This window comes from Vulpes lagopus, chromosome 19 (assembly GCF_018345385.1).
Source record: "Vulpes lagopus strain Blue_001 chromosome 19, ASM1834538v1, whole genome shotgun sequence".
NCBI lineage: Eukaryota > Metazoa > Chordata > Mammalia > Carnivora > Canidae > Vulpes > Vulpes lagopus.
Genome location: NC_054842.1, coordinates 6770933 through 6793612, shown reverse-complemented (window position 1 = coordinate 6793612; position 22680 = coordinate 6770933). Strand labels below are relative to the sequence as shown.

The 22680-nt window shown below is 39.4% G+C and overlaps 2 protein-coding genes across 6 annotated transcripts in view; both read right to left on the bottom strand.

The window, feature by feature from the left end:
• STAC (SH3 and cysteine rich domain) overlaps nucleotides 1-22680 on the bottom strand; it is a 155065-nt gene that overhangs the window by 59237 nt on the left and 73148 nt on the right. The gene's annotated exons all lie outside the window — the stretch shown is intronic.
• LOC121478916 (periphilin-1-like) lies at nucleotides 18479-21871 on the bottom strand. Of its 2 annotated transcripts, none has more exons than XM_041734392.1 (3): nucleotides 21829-21871; nucleotides 20829-21758; nucleotides 18479-20795 (listed from the first exon to the last, which is right to left on the bottom strand). In XM_041734392.1, the coding sequence occupies exons 2-3, from the start codon at nucleotides 21736-21738 to the stop codon at nucleotides 20662-20664; spliced, it is 1044 nt and encodes a 347-aa protein (XP_041590326.1). In that variant the 5' UTR covers nucleotides 21739-21758; nucleotides 21829-21871; the 3' UTR covers nucleotides 18479-20661. The 2 variants fall into 2 exon arrangements, with proteins under 2 accessions (XP_041590326.1, XP_041590325.1); XM_041734391.1 differs by having other exon boundaries at nucleotides 18479-20798; nucleotides 20832-21758.

The following is a 22680-nucleotide window of genomic DNA, read 5'->3' as shown; positions in this document are numbered from 1 at the left end:
CAACACTGTCAGGCACTGGGCTGTTTTATAAGTATAGTATCATGTACCATTATGGATAAGTGAGCTGTCCCTAGAAGAAATGTTGAAGCTCCTGTGAATAAAGGAGTTTCTATATAGATATTGGGAGAAATATAAAAGGAGTTTTCTCAATGCAAATGGCTAATCCACAACATTGGATGGCAGGCTCCTTTTTTTTTTGAAAAATAAAATTGATTACATATATCTATAAAACATCTGGCCAGAATTATTTCGATAACATTTGGCCATTGAGGCATTGCTTACCCCTTAGTCAAATTTCATATAGTATCAGGTAAAGATAAAACAGGATAAACCAATGGTTTACAATTGAGACCCTTTAACCAGGAAAATAATATGGAGAATGAGTAAAAATAAACTTGTACAGAAAAAGAAATGGATTCATAATACTGTACTTCATCCTGCAAAGAACAATAGTTGTAATTGTTACTAATAGTTAGTTTGCTTCCAGATTCTACAACTATAGAATTACTCCTACAATTTATTTGATTAAAATTAATATGTTAGACAATAAATAAAAAGACTCTTTCCTGTGATTTGGGAAAAAATTTAGAACTATACACATAAAAATAGAATATTTATAAACAGATTCATAAATATTTATTGGATGACACAAAATACCTATAAATAATTCAAAGGTAAATACAGATCAAAAAGGTCAAAGACATACCAGCCCCTATTCTTACGGGTTCAGGTCCTGAGCCACCTTTGCCCTCCATCAGTGCTCTCGACATGGGATGCTGAGTGGTTTATTCACCTCTGGAACCTCTGCAGAAAAGGTGCTTGGCTGGCATACTACAATCCATCAGGAATGATAAGTCTGCCCAGGCTAAGGGAATTCTGGGGGCGCACCCCATTCATTCTGTGGAAAGAGCTGGATTTCTCCTTGTGGCCCCAAATCTTGGAGGCTCGTGTGACTACCAATTTCTACTCTGCCTGCAGATCTGTACTGTGGGCCCATCCCCTGTCTGGTCTTGCTTTTCATGTTCCAATGTGACTGCATCTGGGTTTGCTGAGACTCAGAACTCCCTAGGCCCTGGGTGACCCAACTATCCATGCCAGATACTGCTTTGCCTGTCTGGCCTAGGAAGTGAGCTGTAAGCTGATTCTGGGAATCATTCTCTTCTCTGCTACTGGCTCTTCATACCCTCCTTGGAGCAGATGTTGAAAACTATCCGGACTGGAATCAGATTAGCCATGCACCTTGACTTAATGTCACTTTGCTTATGGACTCCTCCTAGCTAACAGCTTACAGTGGCCTCTGAGTCCTCTTTCTGGAATGAGCTCCCATGACATCTCTCAGATATCCCACTACAGCATCTGTGGGTGCTTTGCTGTCCTGACAGAGAGACTCTTAAGATTTCCATCATTGCCTTCACCTCATACTTATAACTCAGAAATGCCTGACCTTCCATACTTAAACCAGCCTGATTATAGGAGTGAGTAAGCATAACCTTAGCCATGGTTTCCTGTACTGGTGCAATAAAGTCACAACCTACTATCCCCTTATACATGATGGCCTGAATGATCATATATAGAATGTTGATTTCCAGTAGGGGAATGCTTAAATTCTGTATCTTTGGTATTGTTATTAAAAACTGTGGCTTCAAAATATAAATAATAACTGGATGATTGGGAGAAGCCAAGTTTCCATAGTGGAATTAAAAATAATATGTGCAGAACATGGGATGTATTTCCATGACTTTCACACACTACTTCTTTTTGATGTCAAGTAACAATGCAAAGATGATGAAGCCAACTAAACCAAAAGGAGTCACTGGGCATGATTCTCTCTCTTATGTAGACAGAGGGTGGCTTGAGAGAGAATCAAATGGAAAGAGTAAAAAAACCCAGCTTAGTTAAGATGAAAAGAGTTTGGCGGTCAATACATACACATGCATGCACACACTAGAGTGCACACACATGCACACACACATTCGAGATGAAAAAACATTGTATTAGAATTCAGAAATGAATTCTCATCCTGATCCTGCAGGAAGGAAAGAAAGTGGGAAAGAACTAAAAATTATTGAGCTCTTATGCACTGTTAGGCAGTTTCCTGGGTGCTTCTTTACTTTATTAATACCTGTTACCTGTTAAATGCAAGACATCATTTTAACCGAAGAAGGCAGAGGGAATCAACAACTTCAATGGAAAGGAATGGACAAATGTTGAGTTGGGATGAATACATAACTCATTAGCTGTGGAACTCAATCCTGCAATTTTCCCCCTGGTTTTATCCCCCATCCTGTGAGGTAGGGATTTTTGTTCTCTCATTTTTATAGAGTGAACTGAAGCCCAGGGATACATAGCTAGTGAGGACAGAAATGGGATGAGGGTCCAGGTCTATACAGGTCTTGGAAGCCTGGCTCTCTTCCCCCATCCCCACCACCTTCTGCCAGCCATCTGCATGCCAGAAGATCTCTACCCTGATCTGGTCTGAATTTCTTCTGTTGAAATTGAAAGGGAAAAATTATAAAGGCATTCATGGTTCTCTCAGCTCTGTCTACGATAATCCTAGAATAAAACTACAAGTCTCTTACTGTAGTCATTGAGCACAGGGTTGGAAGGTTGGAGGAGGAGGAGGAAGAGGAGCAAGGGATTTCTAGACACCGAAGTTTTCCCTGAGGAGATTCTGAGTCAGCATGGTTCCTGTCCCCACATCCTTTTTGGAAAGAGCATTCTGATCACATTTGTGGTGGGTAATAAATAAACTCTCATAGCTGACAGATGTGAACAGGAATTTTCTTGGATGAGCCAGCCACTGTAGAGATGTGGGTCCATGCAACAGTATGCGTAAGGAATTATGGACTCCACTGCTTTGGAGCTCAGTATGGGCTCTTGGCACACACAGAAGGAAAATGTGGGAAACACAGAGCCTCTCCCATTGCAGACATTGTCAAGCCCATTAAGCTGGCGATTACTTATGCAATCAATAATGAATTAGAAATCAAGGCTGCAAATGCATTAGCCAATATAAGTGTGCATTGCTGTTTCTAGTTTTCATTTGTACTTACTCGGGGACTTATTTTTGTTTTGAAAATGTCAATTATGTCATAGACATTCTCATTTTGGTTGATTCTTTAAAAAGGAAGAGCGGAGCCAAGGTAGAGAAATATAAATGTAAGAATACGAAAGTGCAAAAGCAGGATAGCTGTTCTACAACTTATTATAACTTCCATGCATAAATTGTATTACACCTGTATGTTCAGATCTGGATATGTGTGTCTATACTTGCACACATAATACATACATGTACCATGGCGAGGTGGAAGGAGGGACTGGACTTAAGGTATCAAAAGATTTAGATATTAGCCCTTGCTTTGAGACCTTGGATGGACAGTTATTCTCTGAGGTCTGTAACCCCATCTGAGGAAAGGGTTTCATGAGCAAAAAGTCGAGAATCCAAGGGGCCCTCCTTTTGGTAAGCACAACTCAACGTGCAAAAGTAAATGGCAATGCAGCTAGACAGTATATCACCTGCAGCTCTAAGTGGTGGCTTTCCCTGAGGTCATGATTTTCAGATTGCTTAAGGCAGAGCTGGAGATTCCAAACTCAATTCGCTGAGGCGTGACCCAGATAGAGCACAGTCTATGTTCCACTTTCTTGTGTGTACTACACCCACACCCCGCACTCAGTTTACAAACAAGCAAGTTGATCTTTGCTCTGTAAATGTTTACCTCAAATACCTTTTAAAAATGGCATCAAATAATAAAGAAATGTATTACTTATGGATTTCATCCCATAGGTCTTTTATAAATAAGATTCATACTTATTTATTAACTATGCTAATATTTTATTTAAATAATAATTAGATATTTAAATATAATAATTTATAGCAATTGTATTTTCATTATGTATTAATGTGATAGGCTAATCATTTAAGGACTTCTGACACCTGATGCAGACCCAGCTGATGGAAATTTTACCATCTGTGGCAAAGGGACAGAATTGGAATTAGTGGTTAAAGCACATGTGGACTGTTAGTTGCACAACATGGATCCCTCAGCTTTCTAGAAGAATGTCTGCAGTGCAAAACTGGGCCTTTGTCTGGAACATCTCTGTATTAAAGGGCCACCTATACCTCTGAAGAATCTGTATCAAAGGGCCACACCAGGAAAGGTTAGAGAGTGAGAAGAGAATATAAAAACAAACATCTCCGAAACAAAGCAAGACAAAATGAATGGGTATGCACTTTCATCCACAGTATAGAAAGAGGGGCCACTGAGACATCAAGTTTCACATTGCAGATCAGATTAGGACTTGAGAAGCCCTAGGATTATGGAGAGAAGCTGTAAGAATGGAATGTCAGTTCTATTGACATGGGTGGGTTCCTCCTTGCCCTCATTTACCACTTTGATTTTAGGGAAGCAGGGGAGAAACAAGAGGCTGAGGACTGTGAAGGGTCATAGAGTTTAGCCTTCTCTAGCGTTTACCCCTTCAGGAGGGAGAGGGGACAGAGTTACTCCCCTGAGCTTACTCTCTGGTACAAGTCTTGCTCACGCTGAGGGCGCCATGAATGGCATTTTTACGACATTCACCACAGCATTAGAAATACTTTCTTGTCATCTAGCATAGTATTTTTAAAATGTAGCTTGCAAGCTAATTAAATGAAGGCATAATTACCAGGAGGAAGGCAGATAACTCCCAATTTCTTCTTTGAAAAACACTGAATATTTCAAGAATCTGGAGATTCTGGCTGCAGAATGGAGGATTTCTCCAGAAGAAAACTCAACAAGGCAAAACTTGGCCATTATGGAGTGTTTTTTTTTTTTTTTTTTTTTGTATTTCCTTCCTGAGAAGTTAGACTAAGGACCAGGCAAGTGTCTCTGTAAAGGGCAAGAGAGTAGATATTTTGGGCTTTGCAAGCCACATGGTTTCTATTGCATCTATTCTACTCCACTGTTGTAGCATGAAGCAGACACAAATAACAAGTAACCAAATGAGCATGGCTGTGTCCCCATAAAACTCGATTTAAGGACACTGAAATTTAAATTCACATAATTTTCATGTGTTATGAAATATTCTTCTCTGGATTTTATTTCAACAATTAAAAAATGTAGAAACCATTGCTATCTTGTGGTTTGAAATAGGCAATGGATCAGATTTGGCCTGTGGGCCATAGCTTTTTCTTTTTCCCACTACTATTTTTAAATTGAGGTACAATTCACATAATATAAAATTGACCACTGTAGAGTGAAGAATTCAGTGGCATTTTGTACATTCACAATATTGTGCAACCATCACCTCTACCCAATTCCAAAATATTTTCATCATCCCAAAAAGAAATCCCACCCCATTAAGCAATTATGTCCCATTCTTCCCTACCCCAACTTCTAGAAACCATCAATCTGCTTTATGTCTCCACTGATTTACATATTCTTGTTATTTCCTATGTATAAGATCATCAGTCTGTGACCTGTGTGTCTGGGTTCTCTCACTTGGTTTGGTTTTAAGGTTTATCCACATGTATGAGTATTTCATTCCTTTATATGGCTGAATATCCCATTATACACAGTCTAGTTTATTATTAGAAATAGCTATTCATTCAATTATTCATAGAAATAGATTTCTCATTCTGATTTAAGCTCTTAGTGAAGGTGGGATACACGGATATTCTATAATATAATAAAGGATACACATCTGAAATAAGTCTGTCTGAAACTTAATGAGGAAACATTAGAAACTCTTCTTACCAGTAAACTGCTCTCATCATTACCAGACACCAACATCTGGCTAAATCCATAAGTCAAAGTTCATCCCATAATTCATCTGCCAGTAGTAGCATTTGATAAGGCTGATCATTCTCCTTAATATCTTCTTTCTTGGCTTCTAAGATGGCATATCCTCTGGGCTTATCTCTACCACACTAGGCACTTCTTCCTGGTCTTGCTGTTTTTCCCTCTTCTACCCAACTTTTTAAGATGGGAAGGACCCAGACCTCAGTCCTTGGTCTTCTCTTTTCTGTCTGTACTTACTCCCTTGGTCATATCATCCAATCCTACCTCCTTAAATACTACTTACATGCTTACAACTCCAATATTTATATCTTTTACCTAGAAAAGTCCTTCAAACTCCAAATCTACTTACACACCTGACTACTTGACATTTTTCTACTGGGATGTCAAACTTCTTAAAGTTCAACACATCTCAAATAGATTTAGTGATCTTTTTCTCTCTACATATGCCCCAGAACCTATTCGACCTGCAGTTTTCCCATTTCACTTGATGGAAACTCCACTTTTCCAGTTACTTGGACCAGACACTTTGTTGGCAGTAGCATCCCTGTCTGCTAATTTCCTTATGCAGACCACATGCAGAAAATCCTGCTGGGTACTTCCTTCAAAATATGTCAAGAATCTGGATCCTTCTCAGTTCTTCCTGCTGTTGCCGGATCTCTGACTTGCACGGCTGTGACAACCTCCTGACTGTCCTCTCTGCTGCAGTCCTTACCCCATCCGTCCAAAGTCTTAGAAGCCACTATTCTTCACATAGCAGCTAAAGCAACTTTTTGCAAATATAATTAAAGTCCTATAATTACAGAGTAAAAGTCAAAGGTCTTGCAATGGTCTACAGAGTTACACGAGATATCTGCCCTCTTTTCTTCTGCTCATCATTCACTCTGCTCCACTGCACACTGGCTACAGAGCTGTTACTTAACATCCCAGGCATACTCCTGCCTTCAGCTTTAGCTCTAGTTGTTGCCTTCACTAGGAATTCTCTTTCCTCAGAGTTCTCTCACCTTCCGCAAGTCTTGCTTAGGTGTGATCTCAACAAGCTTACCCTGACCACCTCCTTTGATACTGCAGTCTGTCCCTTGCCTCTGAACTCTTGGTCTTTCTCAACTTGCTTTACATCGTTCTTCCTTCCACATCACTTATAACATTAGAAAATGCACCTATCCATCCATCCATCCATCCATCCATCCATCCATCCATCTATCCATCATCTCCCCAACCAAAATGTCAACTTTACAAGGACCAAGATCTTTTCTTTTCTTGGTTTACTCATTGCTATATCCTAAGTGCTTAGAACAAAACCTGGTAGAGACAAGATACTCCTCAAGTACTTGTTGAATGAATTCTTTTTAAGTTTGAAAGAAGACAAAGATGCCTGATGTTATGAATACTCAGCATGGTATTATTAAATAAGAAAAGAAAAAAGTATGTGTTGAAGGGATGCCAAATTTTCTCCAAATAGTTTTGCAAATGCACCAGAATTTCAGTTGAAGTCTCAGTGGGATTTGGGTGGGGGACTTCACAACATGATTCTAAAATTAATCTTGAAGAATAAATGCTTGAGAATAGAAAACATTTTTGAAAAAGAATATATGATAACCCACAACAATAATTAAACCAGAGAACTACTGGTGATACTACATAGTTTTGAGCAAACAAACAAAATAACCAATAAAGTGAATTGAAAACAAAAAAAATACTTAAGTATCTTTAAAAATTTAATGATTGATATAAGTGACTTTTGAATCAGCAGTGAAAAGAGGGATTAGTCAACAAATTTTGGTGAAACTCTTGGTGAATTATTTGGGGAAAAAGACCAGATTCTTAATTCATAACATAATCTGAAATAAAGTTTGGATGTGTTAAGGAATTTACATAAAAGTTGAAACTATTAGGGGCACCTGGGTGGCTCAGTTGGTTAAACATCCCACTCTTGATTTCGACTCAAGTCATGATCTCAGGGTCATGAGATTGAGTCCTATGCATTGGGCTCCCTGCTTAGCTGGGAATCTGGTTGAGATTCTCTCTTTCCCTCTCCCTCTGCCCCTCTTGCTCTTACTCTCTCTCTAAAATAAATATAAAACTTCTAAAAAGTTGAAACTATTAAATTATTGAAAACATATAAATACTAACTTATTTATACTTGAATAGAGAAGCTCTTTCTCAGTATGATATTATGAGAAAACAATATACCAGAAAATTGATAAATTTGATTACATTAAAATATGCTCACTAATAAAAAACCCTGAAAAGCAGATAAATTGGGGCAAATATTTGCCTTATAAAATTCAGAATATTATACTGTATTATATGGGATTGATGAACATTTCTTATCAATTAAAAGGAAAAGATAAATAAGCCAAAAGATATATGATCCAAGAACATAACCCGACAGCTTATAAAAGAAATGGAATTAAAAGTTAAGAATTTAAGTGGCAGTCTTAATTAGCAATCAAAGAACTAAAGAAATAAAAATAGCAAGATTCCATTTTCCCCCTATCAAATGTGCAAAGATAAAAAAAATGAAAAAGAAAACCATTAGTGCTTGGATGTGGGCACTGCCACACAAAGCTGCTAGAAGGGGAAATGGTAGCACTGCTGTCTGGTTAATTTGGGAGCATGCACCAAAAAATTTAAACAGATGATTTTTTGCTATAGCAATTTCAGTCTCAGAAGTGGTCTTAAAAGATAATGAAATATGTTTGCAAATATTTAACTACAAGGATGCTTGCCATTGTTTTGTGAATATCACAAAACAGGAAATAACTAAAATATCACAGAGTAAGGGAACTAGTTAATAAAAGCCTAGTAAACCCATAATCAAAATATGCTTTGGCTACTGAGACAATTTTTTTATTTAATAATGATTGATGTAACATAATGCTCACAGTATAATGTTAAAGCATCAAAATTAGTGTAATACACCAGAACTTTAGAAAACCCTCATTTGAAATTTACATAACACACATGGATGTAAAAAAGCCTGGTAGGGAATAAGCAAGACATTAATAGTATTTCTATCTGGGTGGTAGAATTATAAATGCTTTTTAGTTCCTGTTTTTGTTTATTTGTATTTTCTCATTTTCTATAGGCAGTACATTTCCATTTTGTAATGAGAAATAAGATATTACATAGTTTTGAAATAAGGACATGTTGAGATGAGAAGAATCACCCAGGTGGTTTGGTTTTGGGAGTTCCCACTGTGGGGGATCTGTGGTTGGGGTCAGGGGTCTGATAGCTTGGGAAAAACAAGGTGGTGGCAATTGTCCCCCATCTCCACTCACCATGACCTTGGCCTCCGGTAGTGTGGAGAGGGTTGTCCTGGATGCCAAGCCCTGCCAGCTCAGCAAAGCCCTGGCTGCACACTTGCCCCTGCACTGCATGCCCTGTGTATGCTGACATGCACAGCAAGCTTTGTTTTTCTTTCTTGGAACAACATCCTTCCAGTGGGGCCTTCCTTCTAATTCCTCAAAGCACATTCTGTAATAGACTTGATAGATTGTTCCATCTCAATTACCTCTGGCTGGCAAGGGAAAAGTGCCCATACCCCCACCTCAACCCAGCTCCTCTTCCCCTCCCCCCCCCCAACATTTAGTGGATGGCTTTCATTGCTTTCCAAAGTCTTTTTTGGGGGTAGGAGGGATGAGAGTGCTAGAGAGAGAGAGAGAGAGAGAGAGCGAGCATACACGTGCATGAGTGGGAATAGGGGTAGGAGCAGAGGCAGACTGAGAGAAAGAATCTTCAGCAAACTCCCTGCTGAGGGTTGAGTCTCACTTGGGTTTGATCTCATGACCCTGAGATCATGACCTGAGCTAAAATCAAGAGGTAGACGCTTAATTGACTGAGCCACCCAAGCACCCTTCAAAGGCTTTTTTTTTTTAATCCAAGTTTTCTGAGCAGAGTTTTTCAGTCTCTGCCCTAGTGATATTTGCAGACTGATAATTCTTTCTCTGTGTATGTGTGTAATGGTATTTCCTGTGCCTGTAGCATAGTTAGCAGCATTCCCAGCCTCTAACTGCCTGCTGCCAATAGCACCCTTTGTCCAGAATTGTGACAACCAAAAACAACAGCATGCATTCTCAAATGTCCCTGGAGATAAGGTTACTAGATAAAATACAGAGAAAGTCCAGTTAAATTTTAATTTAAGATAAATTTTTTTAAAATATAAGAATATCCCAAATATTGCATGAGATAACTGTGTCCCAAATATTGCTTGTGACACACACTAAAAAGATATTGGTTGTTTTTCTGAAATTCAAATTTAACTGGACGTCCTATCTTTTTATTTGCTAAATCCTGAAACCCTACCTGGGAGGAAATTCGCCCCCTGTTTGAGAACCACCGGAGAAAGGCGACAATTATTTTCAGGCTTCTTTTTTTAGCTGAGGAGAACAAAACTCTTGGGGAGGGAAATCCTTGGTCTAAGGTCACATAGAGACTAGGGTGCAGAGAGGAGGTCTGAACCAAGTTATCCTGATTACAAATTCCCTCTTACTTCCTGCACACTGAGCTACTCATTTTCTCCTGACACGCTGAAAACTATGATCAGGGCTCCTCAATACACAGACTGTGCTCAGAATCACCAAGAATTAGGTTCTTCCTATATGTTCTTTGTAACACAACAGTCCCTTGAAGTTATTGTTCTACACTTAACAGATGGAAAACTAAGGATCAGAGAGTTTAAACAATTTACCCAAGTCTATATAGCTAGTAAGTGGTAGGGCTGGAATCCTAAAGTAGATCTGACTTAATCCATACTTGACATTGCATCTCTGGCTGGTGTCCTCTGCTTATTTATTTCTTCCCCTTAATCAACTACGTTTGACTGAAATCTTTTAGCTGTATTTTCTGGTTGCATCGTGATACCAGATCTTTGATCCACCACATTTGAAAATCAGGGATAAAAGGATGAACTGGTTCAGAAGTCTTCAAACACCCTTTCAGACAAAAGCCAAGTAGTGTAACCACCTGGTTTGCTTTTTTGATACCTCCCATATGAGAAGTCTACCAGAAGAACATACAGGCAGTGGTTAACCTGGACAAATCTGTGGCTTTATCATCAGTTTCCAAGAAATTAAGAGTTAACTCTATTACTTTTTTTTTTTTTTAAAGAAAATGTGGCATACTTTGGCTCTTTGTACTTCATGGGGAGATTTAAGAATTATAATGAGTTTGGTAGGAAGTGGCAAACTCTTATTCATCCTTCAATGCCCGCCTCAAAAGCCACATTCTTTATGGAATTTTCCTTGACCTCTTCCTCCTCAGGTAGAATTGTCATTCCCTCAGCTGGGTTTTCCTGAAATGTTTTATATGTACCGGTGTATGTATTTACATGTGTATATGTATCCCCAAATATCCAAATATTTATTAAGCTTCCCATGTTTATAAAGTATCTATGGAAAGAAAGAAAGATGAGTTTTTATGCAAGAGAAAATGTTAGAAATCTTGTGAAAATTTAAGATGAGCTCTTTTCTCTATCTCTGTATCTCATTTCTCTTTCCCAGGTACCTACAGCAAGGCCTTCTGGTTAAGTCTTGGTGCTTGCTGAGTTAAGAGTCTCACAAAATTTAGTCAGGGAGATCCCTTAGTGCCTTGCAACTCAAAGTGAGGCCCACAGATCAGCATGAATGGCATTACCTGAGACCCTGTGAGGAATGCAGAATCTTAGGCTTCCAACCAGACCCGCTAAATCAGGATATGCATTTCACCAAGACTTCCAGGTGATCTGCATGCATATTCAATTTGTGAGAAGTCCCGCCTTTAAGATCAGTAGCCTACAGATGGCACATATGTCATATATGTACTGAAGAAGCTCTTCATTTTGTATACTTGGCAGATACCACTGATCAATCACAATAATTTTCTCACTGAGCTAATAGTGCAGCTTTAGAAGTTTCTCTGGGCAATCACCCCCAATCAATTATAGTATAGAAACCAATGTGCACCATCCTCCCTGATCTAGCCAACTCTCTCATTTTATAGATCAAGGGACAGGCTTAAAGAAACAAAGTGATCTGATAAACACTACCCTGCTCCTTCACAGCAGAGCTGGTATTGAACTGTTTGTGTCTAGCCTCCTGTTCTAATGTTCTTGTCCTACCATGCTGGGAAGTTAGGCAGACATAGCCCAAACCTGAACTTACAATTCTTTCTCACCATCCCCCAAAGAGCCGTAGGTTGCCTGTCACTATCCTCATAATATGGTGTACTAGAAAGAGCTCGAGCTTTGGACCTAGAGCAAGACAGTTTAAACTGCTCCCAAACTTTAGATATCACTCAATACTTAGAAAGTTTTCTGCTGAATGGGAAAAAAGGGAACATACTTTCCATCACAGTTGAACTCTAGTCATTAGACCTTGATTAAAAATAACCCATCCTATCTCTCCCCAACTTCACTTGAGCAAGATGGTTTCCAAGTTTTCCGGGAAACTCACTAATAGAGTAATTCACCAGTGACTTGAAATGCCATCAAGCAAGCAGAAGGGGCCAAAAATGGGAAGACCCCTGGGCCATTTTCCCCTGCCTATATTCCCCACTCCTTGCTACACTACATCTTTCCAACCCCCTCTTAGCATAAAAAAATTAATGGCATTCATTGTTTATAAATGCTTCTGTTGATCTTTCCTATTTCGGTTCCTGACTGTTAGTGGAAAAACTCTCCCTACTTCCCCCGCCCCTCACCCGCACTGAGCTTTAAAAATAGCAACGGGAGTTGGGTTGGCTCAGGGATCTGTGTTTGGAGTTCATAGACTTTGCCCTCTGGGTCATTAGTTCACACCGTAATACCATGGCCACCAAGCTGTCTTTCTGTTACGTATGTACTTGGCTTAAAATTTTGAGAGAAGACATCCTCCTCAATGATCACTTTCCCATGACCATTTGGAAACTATTTGAACTTGATACCCCTGACCATAGTATGGATAATCGCTGCTGCTCTGTCTTCTTCTTTGTCTGGGGTCTGCAGTTTTTACAGTCACATTTGCTTTCTTCAGAACTGTTCTAGCTTAAGGCTTGAGTTTTTATATTTCCCCGTAGGCCCCCCAAGAATGGATTGGCCAGTTTAGATTCTCCTCCTCTCCATCACTAAAGTGCTTGTCTTGGAATTTGGTATACTATTAATATCACAACCTTTTGAACATAAAGATGGCCTTAATAAAATAGTGACAGGTTTTTCAGTTTTATGGTCCACAAAGAATATTCACATGTGTCATTCTAGGCAGTTATCAGTAAATTCCAAGAAACAGATAGGCATTGTAATTTTCAATCCTGCTTGAAAGATACTGGGATTGAGAGAAGGTCCATCAGCTGTCTGAGGCCACTCTATCTGCTAAGTGCAGAGCCAGAATGCAACATCCACCAGACTCCTCTGCACCATTTTGCCTCTCCTGCTCTCTGCTGCAGGTCTGCATTTTGAGCTTGTTTGCAATAATCACTTACAGGTGTTCCCTGGAGCCACTGATCCTGAACAAGGTTTCACTATCTACAAACCTGATGGGACAAAGCCCTTGCTTCTTTGCCTTTATTGGCTAGTGGAGGTTTTAGAGTAAGTGTCAAGTCAGAGCAGCTTGAGTGTAATTCTTTAGGAGATGAGATGTGAAGCATTCCTGAGAAAAACAGTAATTTGATGTCAGTTTGCTGTCAGATGAGGTTTAGCAGCAGAGTGTGAAGTAGATGAGGTAGGTAGAGATGGATAGAAGGAACATAACCGAGGTAGTTCTTGAAATGGTTGATGTGAGATGTGCTGGATGAATCCTGGGCTGGGGTGGGAGCAGTGGGAGAGAGAGGAGGGCCTGACTTGACCATAGAGGTGTCACAGAGCATGTGCGTGTATGGGGTTTCTGGGGGAAGGGGCCAGGGAGGAATCAAAGATGGCTTGGAGGTTCTGGCCAGGAGCTGAGAGCACGCAGGTGCCACCTGTCCAAACAGGAGAGGTCCTCAGTAAAGTGGCAGATTTAATGGAGGAAGGAGCTGCTTTGTGCCACTGTGGACATATTTAATGTTGGCATTGCCAAGGCATCTGGGCAGCCAAATTCTGGCAGTCAAAGTGAGAAACTGGGCCTCTGGAGAGAAGGTAGGCAGGCAGCAGCTCATGTTCCCTGGGGTGGCAAGACAGGAAGCAGGGAGAAGCAAGGAAAGTTACTATAAGAGGACACTACTGCTTTTGGATATGGTCTCATTTAATCTTTATACCAAATCTACCAGTTTGGCATTTTTGTTTCTATTTTTAAAATAAGAGAGTGGATGCTCAGAAAATATTCCTTGAAATGCCCTTTTCCAACAGGGATATCAGGCTGACCTCCTACAAAGTGATGTAGGCCTTCTGGATCAAAGAGAGTCAGGCTGGTTCACTGTCCCTCCTCAGTTTTAATGAGTAAGTCTTGTTATTTCTCTTTATGCCATTAGAACAGGGTAAAGGTGGTGCTTGGGTATCGTGGACAGGCTGAAGTGATGTGAATCCTTTAAACATTGTCTTTGCTCTGGCAATGGAGGTACACATTACCCTGACTGAAGGTGTGAGGGTAAGTGTGGTGGGCACATGTGTACACTCACACTTTTGTTTGTTGTCATGTGGTTGGGGTGTGGAGTAAAGGGTAACAATAGGCTTTTGGATTTTCTTTTCAGGTAAGCTTAGCATGTGATAGAATATACTTTGTTTTTTTCTCCTTCAGCAACCAGGCAGTGTTTGATAAGCTACAAAGAAAATGCTTTGGTAGCATTTAGCTATATATTTCTCTCCACCTTGCCCACCAACTCCCAACTGCAGTCCTTAGTAGCTGGGTCACAGTGCATAGGTGTCTCCCATAAACACGCATGCACACACACACATATTTACACCATGCCTGATGCTTTGAGCCCCCACCCCCACCCCCCCACACACACAAAGAGCTGTCCTGTATTTTCGTACCAGCCTAGTTCTGTCATTTTATGATGTGGTATCCACTGTGGCTGCCCAACCAACGAGGCCATTCTAAAGTAGGTCAGTGGGGCATTCTCCATTAAGGCAGCTGAATGGAAGTGCAGGATACACATTTTCCCACAGGTTTGCATCTCCTGTGTTCACAATTGCAGATGGCCTGTTCCTGTGGTTCCCTAGCCTCCAAACACTTAATTAAGAATCGGTCCAAGGGCAGGTGGCTTCTCTTTATTTGTCTGTCATGACTGGGTCTGAATCTCTAGCAGACAGGCATGAATCAGCAATATCACAGTTAGGAAAAAGTTTTGCAGCTTCAAGTTTAGAAAATTCTCACAGTGTAGCCAGGATTCACGGCAGTGTTCACTTTCTGACTGCTCAAACTCTGCCTTGGAAGATTCTTCCTTCCTTCTGCTCCGGGTGCCTTTAAATTTTTGTTTTTTTATTTCTTGGTGGATGGGAGAAGGAGAAAATGTATGAAGCACAGTGGGTCTTGCAAGAACACAGAGACACATATATTCAGAATATATTTGCTATGAATATATTACTATATATTACAATACCTAGCTGGTGATCTATTAGGGAACAACTAAAAATTGAGCAAAAGACCACTAGAAATTATCATTCTCCCCTCTAGGGTGGGTTATTTATGCAAGGAAAATTCTGTCCTCTGTTACCCTTTCTTTCTGCTATGTTATGATCTTAAAAGGCTTCTATAATACAAATCTCTTCTTTGGGGCACAAAAAACGTTACTCTTCTCAGGGATCATTGCTATGCCATGATTCAAGAAATCACCAAAGTATTTGCAAACATCATGATCTATAATTTAAGAGGGATATTCTCTGTCCTTTGGCTGACTTTCCCCAAAATTGTAGCATTTGAGACTTTGGTCCATCACTAGTAAAATAACAGTTTGCAGGAATAAAATCTCCCATTTTCTTTTTAACACTAATTAAACAGTGGCAGTGTCTGGCACTTGAGAAATTTTTATTTTCTGGAGACCTTTATGTGTATAAAGATTCTCCCGGGGCACCTGAGTGGCTCAGTTGGTTCTGGGATTGAGCCCCGTGTCAGGCTCTCTGCTTAGTGAAGAGTCTGCTTCTCCCTCTTCCTCTGCCCCTTCCCCCACTCATGTTCATGCTCTCTCTCTCTTTCTCTCTCACTTGTTTTCTCTCTCCCAAGTAAATAAATGAGATCTTTAAAAAAAAAAAAAAACAACGAAAGATTCTCTTTTACTATTGGTCCCTTTCTTATTCTTACTAGTCAGGAGATGTTTAAGCATGGGGTAGAGGAGGGAGGCAACTCCATATCTTCGTAATACCAGCTTCTATGTACATTATGAAAAGTAGATTTAGGAAAATATGCATAGGTATGACCAACATCATACTTATGTCTAGACAAACTAGACTCTGACAGTTCCTCTAGCTTCCCCAAACTGGTCCCCATATGGGGTTCAGATATTCTCCCAATGGTGATCTGGCTTTAGGACATCCTAGTTGGGTTATCCAGATGGGTGGCCCTGGAAGGCCAGTGAGAGCACTGTAAGGCCTGTTAAACCCACCCTGTCCACTAAACGCCACACTCTGGTCATGGAAAGAGGCCTAATGCATCTCCAACTAAAAGTTGCAGGAGCTCCTTCTCAATTCTTCCAGTTTCTGGATGACTTCCATCCCCTTTCCTTTGCTACCTCCCAGGCTCCTCACTTGAATTGATGAAGATGCTAGGTATCAGCATAGGTCCTGGCACATAATTGGTGCTCAGTGTCTATTGAGATTACCTACAGTTTTACCTTCTTCTGAATATTTTGCTTTGTGTATAACAAAAATGTTTATAGTTATAATTTTCATAATACTATTTCTTATTGGTTGAGGACTCATTTATCTGTTCATTCATTCATTCAGTAAATTCACACTGAGCCAAACCTACAGGATGGCTGCCAGGCTTGGTGCTGAGGATGCTGCAGAGAACACACACACCACAGCCTCTCTCCTCTGCAGGTTATGCTGTCACACTTGCCCTTTGCCAAAGAATATGACCACATTATATAACTGTCTCCTTTCAAGGATACTATAGGGAAAGACATATTTTTGAGAGTTATACTATATTAAACAAAAGACAATTATAGAAAGCATTTGCTTTGGGTTGACAGCAAAATACAAGAGAGCCAGCTATTATGATAAAGGAGTCAAGAGAATAAATAAGAAAACAAAACCAAAGAAAACCCTGTAAGAGTTCGTGGGGAAGCAAGAAATACAATTTCACCATCAAAGTCCTTATTAGAGGTGGTACTGGACAGAACTGCCACTACAGATAATCTAATTACTATCATAAAGTAGTTCCCAGATCTTTGGACTTCACAGACTAATAGGAAAGGGAAGAGTGTACTTCTAGCTTTAGTGGAAGCAGAGGAGGCAGGGAGACAAAGCCACAGGACATGGCTGAGGGACATTTTGTGGAAACCGCAAGAAGCCCTGAGTTGCTCACCAATCTGCTCCAATCTTCAAGAGATTCATTAGCCAAGCAAGTGGGGCCCATGGCAATTCACTCCCTTATGCCTTTGGAACTGAAAGTATATACTGATCAGCTGAGAAACGAATAAAAACAAAAGCTTATGAATGGAGATGATATGTAACAATAGGACAGGTAGTAAATACTGAAATCAGTTAAATTTAGAAATTTCTAAATAGATGTATACATTTTATTATAAAATACACATATATCTTAGCATTTATTCTCAAAAGTCTGACTTGCAAAATATGGGAATAACAATAAATGTCTGAACTGACAAGAGTGACAAACTTGGGAATTAATTTTACAGGATGGCTGCCAGGCTTGGTGCTCAGGATTAAAAGTTTGGTAAGTTATGGGGTACTTGGGTGGTACAGTTGGTTAGGTGTTGTGGTCTCCGAGTCATGAGATTGAGCCCTGTGCCAGGTTCTGTACTCAGCAAGGAGTCTGGTCGGGTTTCTCTCTCCCTATCCCTCTTTTCCTCCCCATTCCCCATGCTGTCTCTAAAATAAATAATCTTTCAAAAAGTTTGGTAAGTTATGTGGAATAACAGAGAAAGCAAAATACCAGATTTTTTACTTTAAATAACTTGAGAAATGTATAATAAAGAGTGTTCTGTGAAACCTCAGAGTTAATCATTAGGAGAAGAGTATATTATATATCTTCCCAAACACAGGGGGTTATAAAAGGAAATAACACACAAACCACACATGATTAACACATGCACACATACACACACGAAATAGAAGGAAACAGAAAACACAAAATAAAAATGACATAGTAATAGAAGGAGAGCCAAACATTTCACTCATAACAATGAATGCAAATCCATAAATCTCTTCCATTCAAGGATAAAAATTCAGGTTGGAGAAAAAAAGAAATCTAGACTACAATCTAAAACCTAAGGGCAAAAACAGCACTTAGATAACATGAGTGAAAAGGTTTAACGTCAAAAGTAGATAAAGGCAAATATTAAAAAAAAAAAAAACAACTAAGGTGGAAGTATTACAGTAACAGTGGGAGTTCAGGAAACAAGTATTAAACAGAGTGGTATGGCACTGCATTTGGAAATGGATATAATTGGAAGTGAAGACATCCCTGTTATGACCCTTTGTGTGCTGAAAAACTTTGTGTTATAATATGCAGTGCAAAGGGGAAATGAAGAGGAAGATCAGAGGACGAAATTGGGCTTCTGTGTCAAGCTTCCTTTTAGGCAGGCTGGAGCCTTAATATACCTGGGAAGAATTTTCAGAGGGATGATGTATTTTCCATGTTCTTACCCTATTTTTTTTTTTTATTTAAACCTGGTTGCTTTATTTTACACTTTTAAAATTCACAAAAAGCTTCACAATATCTGCTTTCCTCCTGTTGACAGTCAAAGCTTTATGGTAAGACAATGAAACATTTATCATATCAATTGGGCATACTCCAAAACAATGGATAATTTACAAACAAATTTCTTTAATCAAGAACATTTTGCAAAATACACAGTCTGGTACACATCTGAATTCAACTATCCTAAAATCGGTCTTTAAAAAGCAAACAGATTTAACACTGACAAGCCTACCAGAATAATGCTGATGGCAAGCTATAAACAGCTTTAAGTGTTGAATGTAATTTGGGGGAAGGAGAGAAGAAATTATCAGTTGAACCTACATTTAAATGAGTCCATAAGTAAAACCTCTAGTTGAATGAATTTCTAGTTTAATGAATTTCAGCAAAATGAACAACTCCTTTGCCTTGATGGTAGTTTCTTAACTTTTATTTTTAAACTTTGATATCTTGACTAAAGGAATTGAATCCTAGAATCAGAATTTTTAAGGAAAAGAAAAACAAAGGGGTACGGGAGAAACCGTATCAGTACTTTCTTAGTCTTTCTAAAGTGGGTAACAAATAAAATCACTGTTCATAATTAGGGAAGACTACCAGAGATGCTGTATGGGGTTTAGTTTTAGCTTATGTTCAATATCTAAATGGCAAAAATAAGAGTTCAAGGCAGTCTCATATAGGAAACTTAAGAAAATAATTGTGTTCAAGCAGTTTTTACATTTGTGGAATAGCATAGTACATATTTTGAGGCACCCATTATAGGATTCACCAAAATCATTTATACTGCTGTTTCCAATTGTAATATAATTTTTAGCTCTTCTGGGGTAGCTCTTTACATATTATCAATATAGGCCACTAAAGATAACACCAGAATTCAAGTGAGAAAAGAATGGAAATGGAAAGAGGATGGGAGGATAATGAAACTGGGTAGTAATAACAAGCATGATTTTTAAGGTTTCCTAATGCCACAGAAATACATATTTTGGCTAAATGCCACTGGCCAGCTGGAAGGGGATCAGGAAATGAGTAGAATATCCTAATGGCCCCAGTCAGATTTTTAACTACCCCGTGATTTGGACGGCTTGCTCATGGAGAACTGTTTCCACCTACTGCGTGGGGAGGGGTACTGTGCTGGACTTTACTGCCTATTCCACCCTTTGTTTCTTTAAAGAACACCTTTGAAGGCTAAGGACCCCTAAAAAAGGCATCAGAACAAAGATCTTGTTAAAACTACAAACGAAGATTAACAAATGCATAATCTGTAAATGGTTTGATTATGGATATGTTATCAATGACCTTCCTTCTTGAGATTGAAAATATAGGCCTTGGGAAAAAAAAAACTGCATTATTCCATCATATTCTAAATTTTTCTCTTTCAATTAGAAGTTTTTAAAGAAATTTTCATTTGAAAAGCTCTCATCTTTCACTTCAAATTGCCCCTTCTCTTGGTCTTATATGATATTATTTAAGACTCCTATATCTGGAAGAGTGGTCAGGAGTTTTAGGATTATTTTAATAGAAGACATTGAGTTCATTTACTTGGAAAAATAGGATTTTATAAGGGGTCTTTCTGAGATTTAAGTGCTCTATTTTATCACAATGGGAGTCTCAAAGCAAATATTCTATAAGACGCTAAAGTATTCAGTTTATTTGGATATTTAAACATACTAAAAGTTACAAAGCCTAAAATAAGCAAGCAACAAGTTAATAAAATCACAACTCAGAATTCTAACATTTTCACATGGTATCACTGACTATGAAATGCAAAATATAAATGTTTTAAGTGGAATGATCTCTAACCTATAAATTACCAAATTGTTTGTGACCAAAACAAATGATCGCACACTATAGAAGACAACAGAACATGAGCTATTCTCCAGGACTGCTTTTTCAAAGCTTGAAAAATTATTTCATCATTTTGGGGGGGGGGGAAGATAAGTATGGATTAGGAGGCCCTACATGTAGATTTTTAAAATTCTAATTAAAATACCTTTGACTATTTTAGATATTTGACATTGGAAATGTAGTCGGCAATCAAAGTATTTCTCTTCATCACAAAAATTCCATATATTAAGGATTTACACAATCCAGGAAAAAACAACCTAGTAACGTTTTTTGTTGCCTGAGCAAGTAATTTTCTAAAAAGGCTCTCCAAAATCTTGACTAGAGGTATCATACTCTGCAATGAAATGCTTGAGTTCTTCAACACACCGCTCACCTATTTCATGTAAATTTTGTCTCAATGCAAACTGTATAGACTTTTCTAACGAAGGATCTTTTTCTTTCTTTTTTTTTTTTTACGAAGGATCTTTTTCAATCAGCATTTTCACAACCATCCCGAAAGTTTCACAGTCCTGTCGGTAAACCTGCTCAATCTCTTTGGTTTTTGATGCTATTGCTTTAGAGCGACTAGTTAGTTGACTGTCTTCAAATAATTCTAGGCCATCTGTTACATTTGACTCAGGTTCCTCTGGCTGGTCAATAAACAATGGTGCTGTGGATCCTGCCTCATACTCAATGTCAGGTAAGTTACTCTCATCTGCTTTCTCTAGCTTTTCAGCGGCCCACTTGCTTGCAGCCTTGGCAAGTTCCTTTTCAGTTAGCCTACTGGGTTTGTCTAACATCTTTGATGAAGGTACTGCTGAAGAACTTGAGGGTGAAGTGTCTCTTGATGTTTTCAAAGATTGAACAGGTCTCTCCTTACTTCTATGTTGAGATTGGTGGAAAGAATATGTTTTGCTTCTTTCTGGAGAGTAGCTTCTACTACTGACACTGGAACCAGACCTGCTGTGCGGAGAATCCTTTCGACCTACAGGTGATTCTCTGAAAAAAGGAGTGTCTCTTTTATGAGGAGACCGGTCTCTCGCATAATGGGAAGAATAGAAACTTTTTCTTCTAAAGCCATCTCTCATGTCTCTGTACTCAGGCTGTCGGCTTGCAGAATGATCATCTCTTGTCCACCTATAGCCAGATTCATCTCCTCTGTGAGGTGGACCACTTCTTCGATCATGAGAAAAACTGCGGCCCTCGTCATATTCTCGGTAATCAACATGACTGTAATATCTATTGTAGTTTCCTTCACCAGGTCTGTCTAGCAGTGGTGGTTTCTTTGGCACAATATTAACTACTCTATGGTAGCCATCACTGGGGTGACTTCGAGGAGGTATTCGTTCTCTTGGAAGTCTTTCATAGTCATATCGTCCCTCAGACCACATTTCATCTCTTCTGTAAGCCATTCACATCTGGATAAAGGTCACAATCTTAACCGCTCAGCCTTCCAGTCTCAGCTCTCCTCTCCATTCCACCGACTCTGGGCCGCCGGGAGACCCCGCGAGTGCGCTCGTCCGCTCGCCGCCTCGCTCCCGAGCCCCCTATTTTGTTTTTAATTAGCTTCTATTTCTGCTGGTTGGTATCTGATGGCAGAAGGGTCTTTTTCCCACCCATGAACTACCATTGTCCACATACTCAGTGTGTGCAGGGTGTATGCCAGCTGCTGTGGCATCCAGCACGTAAATGAGACCAGGTCACATCTTCAAGTTGCTTACTGAAGTCAAGTCTGTTTGAGGCATGATAGGAAAAGTTCAGAGAAACAAGTGGTCACTCAAGAACTCAAGGAAGCACTGTAACTGGGTCTCTGGAATACATGGAGAGGAAGATAAGGAAAGAAGAGTCTTTCGATGCTCCACAAGGAATGGCAAAATGCCAGCACAATGAAAATTGGCTCCAAAAACACTATTAGGACCTTCCCCAGGGAGTAGGATGTTTGAGGGAAGGCGGTGAAGTATACGGTAACATCCTTTCCACCTCCTCTCCTGGCTTCTCTGGTTAAGGATCTTTACATTTTCAAGGCAATGGCATGCAGGTCCCATGTGATGCCCCAGAGCCTAACACTAGCATCTAGCCTCTACTTGCTTCCATTATTTCTGTGTGAGACTCCAAGAAACCTCCTTTCTTGGAGTCCACCAGCATCCATTTATGCTCCATATTTCCTGAAAGGAATGTGGATTACTTTTTTATGTAAGTAATTTCCCATGAGGGATTTCTTAACATCCTTAGCACGTAGTAGCAGGCATCACATTTTAGGAAACCAAGAGAAGATGCTAGCTTCAAAGTATTTTATGTCCCTTTACTTGAAAGGCACTGGGTACAATGTTCCC

What these genes read in the sequence shown, in the direction of transcription:
- LOC121478916 (XM_041734392.1), bottom strand. Translation starts at nt 21,738, where the DNA reads ATGTGGTCTGAGGGACGATATGACTATGAAAGACTTCCAAGAGAACGA. An exon ending in AATGCTGATTGAAAAAGATC is followed by an intron (nt 20,796 to 20,828) that starts CTTCGTAAAAAA and finishes AAGAAAAAGATC; the next exon opens with CTTCGTTAGAAAAGTCTATA.